At 39.6% G+C, this 13,032-nt stretch overlaps 1 protein-coding gene across 4 annotated transcripts in view; it reads left to right on the top strand.

Moving 5' to 3' along the window:
• Nucleotides 1-13,032, top strand: part of ERG (ETS transcription factor ERG) — a 556,889-nt gene that overhangs the window by 506,247 nt on the left and 37,610 nt on the right. For all 4 annotated transcript variants that reach the window (XM_078656846.1, XM_078656847.1, XM_078656844.1 and 1 more), the window contains one exon: nt 1,608-1,811. In XM_078656846.1, the coding sequence (XP_078512972.1) occupies nt 1,608-1,811 (204 nt within the window). The remainder of the gene's footprint in view (nt 1-1,607; nt 1,812-13,032) is intronic.

A 13,032-nucleotide genomic window follows, 5' to 3' on the forward strand; every position in this document is an offset into this window, starting at 1 on the left:
ATGCATCCTGAGGGAAACCTTAACCTCAGTACAGCCTTTCCCAATATATAACTCTATACATAATTGGGGTCAACACAAGTTAGTAGCATCTGATCACCGCACTACATTCTAATCCTATGCAACAAGCCTTGCGAGACAAATACCAAACACAACTAGCAATCAACTATACAGATGAGCAATGGTCCTCAGTTCTTGAAATGCATGGCTGTGGGTTGCGTGAATCCAAATGTAAGTTTACATTTCATAAAACTTTATTATGTGATACTGGACAACAACTTGTCTAGCTGGAGTCGGTGGTACACAAGCTGGTGCTGAAGACAAGTGAGAGGTGCCCTATGTCATATACTATGGTCCTGCATGCACATTACTAATTACTGGGCAGAGGTTTCAAATACCCTAGCTACACACAGTGACACCACCTTTCCGCTCATCCATGCAACTGGCACTCATACATGACTGAGTCTTCTGACACGTCTTCATCTTCAAAATATATCAACCTCATTGGTAGTGATGAAGATATGTATGCTTCACCACTGGAAATATAGGATCTTACAAACTCACCAGAATGATTAGCAGAGCTTTTCTTACAAGCCTTGTAAAAGAGGGTAATATGCAAAGTACAAGACACAATGGATATTTTTGAGAAAGTAGGATTCCCTGTACTAGAAAGTAGCTCATGTTATATACTCATAATGAAGAAATATGAAATGCTCGGGAAACCAGGGCAAAAATAGGATACTAGGCACGCACCCCGGACAGACCTTTGAAAGAGCATTAGATATGGATCCAAGATCATGGACCTTGAATACATAACTCTATGGATGCATCTTATAGACACAGATCACAGCTAATATTGGTGAATTATGGACACGCAGAATCCCTCTACACCCCCCAATCCTCCTACTCCTGTTTCCTCATTGTTCCCTTCCTAGCTGAGAGGTTTGTTTGTTGCACACTGACATGTTGTCACTGAATTTAGAACTTCTATGTTCATTTTTTAGTAACTCCTTCAGATCTTAACAAGTGAAATATTCTGAATTGGCTGTTTGATATATGACACAAAAACACTGTTATCATATTCGTCACTGTATTGTTAAAAGTACCAACATTTTATATGTGCTTTTGTCATTTTATTGTTACCTTTTCCATTTTGAAAAATAAACACATCATTTGGCAAAAAAATCTTTCACTTTGTAAACTTCAACCTCATCAGTGAAACCAAGATGCACTCTTTCAATATTGATCTATCCATATCCCAACTCATACATCAAAACCATCCTTGCTAACATCCCCCAGCACCTCAACTGAAACTCACAGATTCCTCCTTCTTTATTAGGACCGACCACTCTATTTCATAGCCCAAAATGTTTAGCACAGGAGCTACAACCAACATCATTTTCACTATGTTGTTGGCAGTTCAGACTGTCTTTAGACTCCCTTAAATGTACCATTGTGTAAATACGATTTGCCAAGAAAGACATATTATTTACACAGAGATAAGACTAGAGACGACTGGGTTATGGTGTACATAACATGTACCACTTAAAAGTCGTCTTGTACAATATATGTTAAATAAGTAACTAACTCACTTTCTTATATGCATTTAGATCCAACTTTGTGGAGCACGGACCATGTGCGACAGTGGCTGGAATGGGCAGTAAAAGAATATGGTCTTCCAGATGTTGACATCATGCTGTTCCAGAACATTGATGGAAAAGAATTGTGTAAAATGACCAAAGATGACTTCCACAGACTCACCCCAAGCTACAATGCAGAAATATTGCTCTCACACCTTCACTACCTCAGAGAAAGTAAGTATCAAAGTTCACATTGTAAAAATAGATAACCCATTCTCTAGGCTTGATCTACATTGAAGTCAGGAGAACTTCAAATTAGTCAGGATAGAAAACAATAAATGTACAGATTGTTTATAATATAAAATATTTAGAAGTGCCAGTGGTAGTCACATAAATATAGATAAATGTATTCTGTTGTCAAGTGCTATTGCAGGTTTGTGGCAAGTTTATTATATTGCTGAACATATTATTAAAAAGAGCAGTAACATTTGCTACAAAAACATTACAATTCTCCTAGAAAACATCATAATGAACAACGTAAAAGCCACTGAAATTTGCCCCTTAAGTGATTGGCACAACTAGAACCCCCCCCCCCCCCCCATGCGTTGCTCATTGTTTCTTTTCATATAAGTTGTTGATCCATGTTTTTTACGCTTTGTGTCTGTTTTCCTTATTCACTTGATATTCTTACATAAATGTGAGTTGGATATTTATGTTATTTGTATCTTATTGTACTGTTTTATAGGTTTTGTTTGGTTTCTAAGCACTGCACCTACATGCACTTTCTAGGGGATGCCTAGTCACTAAGGCTGGTCACGGGCTGCAGCCATACACTGTGGCTTCAGGGTTCAGAACGAGTCCTTAGACTACGCACCGAGCCATGTATGCATCACCTAATGCATTCAAGACATGACCCATACCCCCAATAAATTGGTGCACTGTGGCCTTTCTCTGCATTGTGTAGCAGGTCTTTCTGCAACCAGAGCCAATGAGGACTGTGAAAACATCCTATGACCAGGCTACCTGTCCTTAAACTCTGAAAGGTGAGGTTTATAGACATGCCAACAGGGTGTAGCCATAGGTCAGACCCTGTACCCAGCCCCTCAACACTGCCTGCACCCCAGAGCCTGCTGGGAATAAGATTTGACCTTTCCTATTAGGCCCTGTGCAGAAAGGAGAAATGTCAGTTATACAATGCACTACCTGTGCCTCTCGAGTTCAGGTTGAGACCAGTGGCCATTTCTTCTTCACCCTAGTACCTGATGAGCATGCCAGTTGGCCCTGGCTTACTGGTGCTAGGGATAAATGTGGACATCAGCCACTTATTTTGCCCAACCTTCCCACTATTGGGTAGTAGAAGCACAACATACTATTTGGCCACAATTAGTTATAAATCTCCCTACTGCAATTACCTGCTAGGCACAGTGTGTGGCCTTCAGCCAAGAACTAGGCCTGATTTTGGTCTTTGCGGATGGGATACCCCATCACAAATGCTAAGAATGTTCCGTCCGCCGTATTACAAGTTCCATATGATAGAACCAAGATTGTAAGCAGGTCCCTAGTTCCAGAATCCTGCCCCGTGCCTACACTCTAGGCTTTAGCTGTGTCTCAAAGATACTGGGCAGAAGGAAGGGCTTTCAGCCATACACTCACCCAATGCCTTCCTCTGCCCAATTGTAAAGGCCTTTCACCATGCCCTGCAGGCATTGTGCACATGACATCACCTTCAGCTACAATCTCTCTCCATTCCCCCATCTCCTTTACTGGCTGGACCTTCAGACAACAATTTTTGCATTCTCATTCACAAATTATTTGCCGTACGAACCTCAATGTAAAAAGTAACTTTTTGTCCCTCTTTAAGTACTCCCACTCAAAAACCTTTCACACAACTTTCCAATATCAAACTTGATTGGAACTATTGTGTTGTGGCAGGTTCAGTCCAAGTCATGTGCAGAGTCATCATGCAAAGTCAAAACCATAAGCAATTCAATGTTTTTTGTTTCACTGCAATCACAAACAGTATGTACCAGTACAATGGATTCTAGACATAATCCATAAACCGGTGTGCAATCTATAAGTGTCCCAAGGCAGAGAACAGATGAGTATAGAAGTAGGGCACAGGTTATTGTTAGGGCTGCAGGGCCAAAAGGTGCTTCCATGCTACCTCACCCTCAGTTTGCAGCAAAACATGTTTTACCTATTACCTCTCCCTCTCCATGATCATGGCAAAATGGCTCTCACTAGTGTAAATGCTATATGGGGCTATTATAACATATTATGAAAATATGGTCAAACGTTTCTTGCTATCGTTATTACTTTATCTTTGCGTTGGATTCAGGATGAACTACTCATCTGGGTCAGATTAACCATTTAGTTTTATATGTTGACTTAAATGTAAACATTTCTTCTCTCTCAGCTGTTTGTTATTATAGAAGCTGCTACTATTCAAGTACTGATAAAGCTGCAGGAATTAATTCTTTGCTCTGATGAAGCAACACCTCTAGGCCGTAAAACATGCATTGGCGAAAACTTACATAAATTATTTGATGTTAAATAAGGAATTTATGAGCGTTTGTGTAAATCTTGACAAGGATGAAGGCTTGCACTTTGACAATTGTTTTGATGATCACCAGCTACATTTGAAGATTTTTTTAAAATCATTTTTCATTGAGAAATAAAGAAATATCTGTTTTTGAATCTTCTGATGCCACCTATTTTTGCTTTTTGTATAAAGGGAGGAGCACATCCCTTTGCACGAAGAGAAAGCAAGGGGAACACCCCCATTATTGGTGTGGCTGAAGGGGGAAGTTTTCTCCAAAGAAAAGAAAAAAGGGCAAAATGTTATCTAGTGCATTTGCATGCACTCTTTCTTCTCACATGAAATATGTGGGTGCATATTTTTATTTGAGCAAATAGATGTCTTGATGCCTGGGTTGCTAATATGGCAGACTTGTCTAAACAGTGGTTTGGCTTGCTGCCATAACCTTTTAAAGCATCCTTTAGTCTACCAGGTACTCGTAGTTTTAGGCCTGAATGGTCATTAGATGAGGTATACAGATATCGAAAAACCTGTTAAGGGCCCTAGCCCGGCTGCTTATGCTCCCAGCAACAGAACGTAGAGGTGTGGTTTTGGAAGAGAGGTACCGGGCCAAGAAATTATGCAGCAAGCAGTGTTATCTGAACCTGGAGATAAGAGGCATAGACCACTGAAAGGGGACAATACCACCATGCCCTGTGGAGACACATTGAGGGTTGACGTAGGGCGCAGAGACATGGCACTGAGTAGACACCATTAAGCATACAAGATGGCAGCTGAAATGAATGCATCCAATGATGAAGGCAGAGGAATTAGGAGAGAAGATCTCTGCACCGTAAGGGGAAAGGATCTACAGCAAGGTGGAGGCCAAAAGTGTCCACTCCCATGCCTGAGGTGGTTGGGTGGGAGTCAAAAGCATTCGTAGGATCTTGACACCCCCCGTGGGTGATTGCAGGCCAAGAGTAAGGCTTAGGACTCTGAGCAAATACTAGCTGTGGGACAATACCCGTTTACAGAAGGTGTCTAGCAAGTCTGCAGGGAGAAGTCAACCTGCAGATAGATGAACAGTGGCAGATATAGTGCCCCACTGATGCTGCCCCAGTAAAGACAGATCTAAGGGGCCAATTAATGGCTGATGGCCCGTTGTTCCCCCAGGGGGACGGAGTAAATTACTCTGCCCCCCCTTGTCGAGGCACTGCCCACCAAATTGATAAATGACTGCCAAGCTGGTGGTCAGTGATAAAGCATTGGCAGGAACCCCCACCACTAAGGTTCCTGGCAATGCATATTTCTGTTTGGTGCAGTGTTCCCAAAATGGGAATTTATTTTTCAAAATAAAAAATAATAATGCTCCCCTCACCATTGTAATTATCTTCCATGGCGGGGGAGCTGTATTTACATTTTCACTATCCCTCACCACCAGGGTATCCCTGGCTATTATGTACAGTAAAGAAATGACTAAATGTCTATCCATCCTGATTGGGTGGATATGTAGCCATTTCTCAGGTGGCCCATACTCCGTCAGGTCATCAGAAAGGTTTTGCTGCGGCGGTGATGAATAAGTAACCACCGTACCCAAACCTATGGTTCACCTGCAAATAAATCGGGATGGCGGACCATCATATTGGCGGTGTGTATTCTCCATCACCAGTGCGACAGGGTATACACACCGCCAACATATAAATTGGCCACTAAGTGCCTAGGGAACTGAAGAGGCAGGCCAGAGCAGTGGAGTAATTCCAAGCAGAATGAACTTGAGAGAGAGGTGAGTAGTGTCAAAGTTGCCCCCTCCCCTTTCAAGGGTCTGTCTTACCATGGGAGGGCGCTCAGGCAGCAGCCAAATTTGGATTGAGGGCTTTCAGCAACAAACAATACCCAGCCAATACCCAGCCCTCCCACATCTATCATTCCTGTGGGGAAGTGTGGCTCACTGGTTAGAAGTGGCAGACCCTGAAGCAGAGATCGGCCCGGGACCAGGGTTCAATTCCTGACGCGGCAGGGTCTTGGGTCAATGTCCGCGGACTCGATAATTCTCGCTGAGGTGCCTACGCTAACCATGGGTCCCACTCTGCAACTCTGGGCAATAGCTTGCTTAATCTCCACAACGGCCCCATCAGCGCCGGGGATGCCTGGCTTCACCTTGGAGGTGCCCAGGAGGGACCATCTCACAGGGAAAGCCAGGACGGGTTCCCCAGCGGTATACAGCGCCAGGACACTCCGAGATGGAGTAACAGTGCGCTTTACAAGTATACTTACTTACTTACTAGCAGAGGCCTCAGGGGAAGTGATAGGGCCCCTGTTCCCTAAAAGATCAAAGAAATGGTAAAACAGTGTGTTATTATTTACTGCAGCTGTGTTGTAACTATTATTTATTGTTTTGAAACACTGCATTACCTTAGGCCAATCGCTGGCCCCACCGCACTGTGGACATGACTAAATATACATGTCTTTGACCATGTATAGTGGGGGATTAGGTATAACCTGGTCAAAAGCCAAACCCTATCTTCAGGCCCCTGGGCACTTAACATATTGTGCACATTCTTTGGCCCTGCACAGTGCAGATTAATTGCACTTCCCCTATGTGGAGAAGCCCCACAGCTCACAGCCTGTTGCCATGCACAGAGGTATTTGATGAAGAGCCTGGCAGAATGCAAAGCCACCTTATGGCCTTCTCCCATGTGTACTAAATGGTTGTATGACATCACAACGCATGCTTTTACCACGCATGCCATTACAACGCAGTTTTTACAACGCAAGTCGTTACAACGACTTGTGTTGGGGGGCGCTGGATAGTGGAATAGTTTAATTTTCTATTCCAACTCCAGTCCCCGTAGATAGTAGGGAAGGTGTTGGATAGAAAATTAAGCTATTCCCTATCATACAGTGCCCTCCAGTGCAAGTCGTTGTAATGACTTGCGTTGTAATGGTTGCGTTGTAATGGTAGTGCGGGGTAAAAGTTGCGTTGTAAAGGATGTTCCCTGTACTAAATGCATTGCACATGGTTTTCAGAGATGCACAATGCGGGTGACGTCCAGGGAAGGCCACACCCTATGCTAAGTCATTTTATGTATATAATCTACAGAGCACAACCATTAGCAGTCTTGGTTGTGTGAAAAGAAACCGTTCCTTTAGCCAAGCCCTGCACATATTTCCAGTATGACTACCTGCTGCTCATAGCATTTAGCGATCTAAAGCATACATTTGGTGCACCCAACCACCATGTGGACCCATGCCAAATGCCTATTGACAACATAGGCTTTTGTTTCTCCATCCCTTTTCTCACATTTCAGCTACGGGATGCTAGTTTCATGAAACACATACATTCAGTTAAGGTGAGCAACGCTACTATAACCACCCCTATGCACTGTTCATGACCTTAGACTTGAGGTTATTGATTGCAAAATTATTTACATTATTAATAATATCAAGTTGCTATGGGGGCTGCAGCACTCTGAGCACATCTTAGCAAAAGCTTGTCCTGGTGCCCAGAGTGCAATTGACCTAGCCAAAGAACAAGTACATTAGGTTGTAGGGTAAGGGATGAAGAGCATATTGCGCCCTTCTTTCAGAGATCACTGGACATGGTAGAGCAGGAGGGGCAATTAGAATCCCATTTACTGCCAGTAAAGTAATTGTATAGCATAACAGGCGTAAAAACTCAACTTTTTCTTTAACTTAAAATGTAACTTTCACTTCATCATTCAAAAATGATCTGAAAATAATTCAGTTTGAGAGGCGTTGCTTATCTGTACCTTCAAAAGGTTATTTTTGTGACTCAGCTTGTTCTTTCTGCCAATGTAATTTTGCTTCCATTGCCTAAGTTCCACTGCTACTATTCTACTTCCTCCCATATGTTATTCTATGTAAGAATTGTTACTGTGCTAACTTAGGATATACCCCCAATCTATACTCTATAACTATGAAAAATTATGTTTGTACCCCTCTTTCTAATGAATTCAAGAGTGAGTAATTTGACTTCTGTTAAAAGTGCTAAACATCCCTTGGGGTCAGGATAACACGTATGAACACCTCAGATATCTAAATATTTGTTAAATAAATCAATATACACAAATTGACTTACTTGGAAGTCTTAGGGTGAGATAGCACTAACATTGCTATCCCCAATATCATTACTGCAGACACAACCCTTGCTTCAACACTAATCCTAACCCTTACTATGATGCTTATACTATCTCTGCACTGGTACCAGTATGCTGTGTGTGAATGGCTTAGAAGGGTTACATGTCCTCTTCTCAGAACCAGTTTGTACTGAGATACACTGGCACTGTATGCTATTGTGAGTTTTTTTATTTGTATGTGAATTTTCATGAAACTTTTAATAGTGAAAATATATCAACTTGGGTTTGCTCATAAACATATTGGGTGCAGATCGAACAAAAGGGACAATTCTAAGAGTGTCTCAAATATAACATTTTTCAGGTCAATTTCTATAGGAAATGGTTGTTAAGTGAGAATGCAAAAGCCAATGTGATGCCCATAATGAGTAAATACCACAAGGATGGATAGCCTGCACATTGTGTGAGGCATTTTGGACACTCTGGCTGGGGGTGTAGGCACAGGGTTTGGCCACATACATACAGTGTACTATGCACCTACTAGCATTGGTCGAAGAAGAAGCCCACCAACAAATTAAAAAGACATACACAGACCTGTGCACGCAGCCTGTTTACTGCCTTCCTCATATTGGTGCTCACACAGCAGCAGTTAAATGCATTGTTTATTGCATGAACTGAAAATATGCAGTAAGATGTATATGTAGATTGTCATGTTACATCTATCTATCTATCTATCTATCTATCTATCTATCTATCTATCTATCTATCTATCTGTCTATCTATCTATCTATCTATCTATCTATCTATCTATCTATCTATCTATCTATCTATCTATCTATCTATCTATCTATTATTACCTTTGTGTCCGAAAATAGGAAGATGTGAAGTTCTCTTTGTCATTCTCTTTAGTCCTCCCCAAACTATAAATTGTTTAAGTAAAATTAACAGTTTAAACCAATGTACAGAGCAGATTTGAGGATTTTCTCCCAGTTCTCAGAACGTCTTCACTTCAGTATGAGCTATTTAAGTTCACCATTGGCATCTGTTTTTTAGATGTACACATGGTGAAACTAGTTCAGTAACTGCGTGCAAAGAATAACATTAGTTCTTCCTCACAAAAAGCTCAGCACCATATTGTAGTTAACTAGAAGTAAATCATCCTTCATCTCATCACGTTGTAGGAATGCTCTGCTAATTGTACTTGAAACCTGCAACCTAACAGGGATTCATCTTTTGGCTTGCAGACCTTACAAGCTGCAAGGATTAAGGCTTCCACTTATATAGAAGAAATATATAATGATGAGAATATGTATAAAAAGCTATTAGAGTTGGTAATCACTTTTGCATAAACTATTATAATTGTGTGATTGAAAATCTGAGTTAATCCTTTATAAACATCTATATAATCTCTAACTCCTATACATAACATTTAAAATAAAAAACACAAACATGATGGTGCTAACATGCATGCATGCCGACTCCCAGTCACACATTATGATGCAACGGCTGGTTTACAAAACCCTCCAACCTGGTCTGGTAAATAAATGGTTAAAACTGGATGCACATATTGCCAGTTATATTAAAAGGAACTGTGGTGGAAGAACTATAAGAGCTGTTAATTATTTTAACTTAATTCCAACTTTGTTGGGATGTTTAGAAAGGAAAATTACTTGTCTCCCTTTATTTAACTATAACTAATTAATCCCGTTTTTCGTGAATTTTAAAAAGCTGGAAATGCTCATTAAACATTTTTAAAATAGGTCCAGCGTGTAGTAGTAAATTGAAGTTTAGTTAGAAAAAAATGTAATAACAATATTGAGTTTGAATGAATAGTTAAACAATTCTATACATTTCAAAATACGTTTTACAGAGTTACAATTAATTAAAATGTTATTGTAGCAAATTCTCAATTACAGTGTCTAAAACATTGTATGACGTTATTGAATGATGTATTTAACTTCGATTTTAAAAATTCCATTTGTTGATACATTAGTATAAATTTTAAATTAGTTTTGAAAGATGAGGCATTGCATTTCAAGTTATCGGATTACAATATATTATGACATATTTTAATATTAGATAACACATTTATTTAGTTTCAGTTGAAATTAATACCTAAAAATTCTACCTGCTTAGGATATTCAATTTTGGAAACAATGGGGCCATTTAAAAAGTACACCAGCAGTTTTAAATGACTTGAATTGCTAATTAGAAAAGTCAAAAACATTTCAAAATAAAAATGTTAAAATGTTAATAAAAGAGTACTTATTCTTGAAAGTGTTTAAATACTTTAAAAGGTTTTTTAAGAATTTCTTCAACAGTGTAAATTAATTACAGTAGGATCTTTTTATTATGTTAACAGCTGAAAGACACCGGTAAGAAATTCTATCACAGGTCTGTGTAATGAATCTTGTTCGGCCATTTTTTCTTTTAAACAGATGAGTTACTTAAATAATTCAAATGTATTTGGGAGGTAATATAAGTTTGTTTCAATAAGCTCTTAAATATTTTAGCTACACCATTTTAAACATGTTGAAAGCCATTATTAAACTTTGCAATGTAAATGTAGTAGCTATAAGGAAACTGATTTTTTAGGTCTTTGACACAGGCTGTGCCAAGCTCTGAGATGCAGTTGAGCACTTTGCAGAGAAAATGTTTATCATGATAATAACAATGTTTATCATGTTAATAACATCTTGGAAACATGGGGTCAATGCTGTATAATCTGAAGTGTGATATTGGCTGAGACCCCATTACTGAAACCAGAACATGACAGGTTGAGTGGTTGGCATCAGGTAATTTAGAAAGGTTGGACATGTGCTATCTGGATGCTACGTGAATACAATGGGCCCTATTAATGAAAAATAATCATAAAGGCACTAGTGGAGATCAACATCCCCATCTCAACATTCCTTTACCATCTTTTTCTATTCACAAACATTCACAGAAGTATGTCTGTAAAGATAAGCCATGCGCTGGCTTAAATGCATACTTCTTGGAATATTATATGACTTTTTCTAAGGGTTCCTACTAGAGTGGCATTAAAGCCTCCTGTGCAAATGCAAATTTTGTTCCACAAGGATTTTTTTCTGTGTGGAGGAAGCCCTTCCCCTACACCTTCACTACATTTAGGAGTGATGTGTTCTCTTTCACAGCTGAAAGGGGAGCTACTAAGTCTCAGAGCATTTCCAGGTGGGAAAGGGGTCAGGGAGGTGTTTTGTAATGCTGACAAATGTACAGTTTATAGGCATTCCCGAACCTCCAAGGCAAACCACACGTTGGGATGTACTGCTGTTGATTTCTCCACATTCATAGTAGAGACATTTGCACATGTATTTACACCCTCCAAGACTCCCTTTGTGGATTCCTGGCAGGCATAAAAAGGTAAATTCAGTCACAAACATAGGGCCTAATTTAGATCTTGGCAAAGGGGAATACTCCGTCACACACGTGACAGCAATCCTGTCTGCCGTAGTACGATCCCATTTTATCCCATGGAATCTTATAACGGTGGACGGGACATCCGTCATGTTTGTGATGGAGTATTTCATCCGCTGAGATCTAAATAAGGCCCTTAGTTTTACTACCAATTGTACCGTGAATAGCCCGGCAGTATGTTGAGAAACACGGCCACATTGTATGTACCTGTGCAAGCTTTTGCTGTCTAACATCCACAGAAAATCACGTAGAGACAAATAATTTGCAGAAAATGTGACCCTTCCAGACATTTCCAGAACTTTTTCCAGTTGCACATTTTAAGCCAAACTTTTATTTGTTTGCCTATATTATGTATGACGTGCCTGCTCAGTGCAAATATTAATACATGATACATAATAAATAAAAAGTTAATTTGGTCAGATTCAACTTGGTTATATCTAATAATTGATGCATTCACCGAACGAATATTTAGGGTTGCCTTATTTTCATAATTCAATGTCTTAGCCACATTTTACTTAGTTGCTCGTGCTAAATTAAACTTTCTTTAATAAGGCTAGTAAAAACAAGATTTACAAATGCAGTAGGTTGAACTAGACACTGATTAATACATTTATTGATAGGTCGTGATATGTTAGGGTCCAGAAATAGTCTACGACTTCCACGTTGTGACAATTGTAGTTCATCTCCAAGACCATACTTGATTGTCGATTTTATACTCCCCTTTCATCTTATCTGCTCAAAATAAGAAACTGCATGCTTCTTTTGGGTATTTGTATATGTCAGTAGATAACTGTCACTCAAGACCATCCTCAGAATGTGCACCTGCCTCTCTACTTCTTTTTTACCTCTTTCTTGCTTTAAGCACGTTTATAAATGGTAGTGAAAGATCCATCAATTAACTTGCCTTGTCATGAGTAGGCATTCTAACCCTGATCATTCATGTTGCAGCAAATGAAAGTTCTGGATAAAATACCACAAATTTACCCCTGTTTGAGCAGAATATTTTTTAAAGCATCAGTTAACGGCAAAGGATATTCCTCAGCCATGTGATCGCATTTATTTAAAAGGTTATCTTAAAAATGCAGAACTAAGAGTATGCATGAATGAGTAAAAAACTTACATAATGTGCTTATAGCACTAATCATTCTTGGTCAGGCTCTATTCTGTGTGATCCCCACCTTCTATTTTGTGCCGTTCCAATAATTTGTTTATAGTGTACTGTAAGATATTCAAAAAATCCATATAAATGATTTGAAGTATGAAGGAAAAGCAACATTTGCAGTTTAGAAGTGCACCTACTTAAAATGCTACTCTGGTTCAAAGTATAAAAAAGCTTGTCTTTGGTGTCTTAATCTCCTTTCACTGGATAACTGCATGTATATGCTCAGACAACTGAGCTGTCAGA

Source organism: Lissotriton helveticus, chromosome 8 (genome assembly GCF_964261635.1).
Source record: "Lissotriton helveticus chromosome 8, aLisHel1.1, whole genome shotgun sequence".
Taxonomy (NCBI): Eukaryota; Metazoa; Chordata; class Amphibia; order Caudata; family Salamandridae; genus Lissotriton; species Lissotriton helveticus.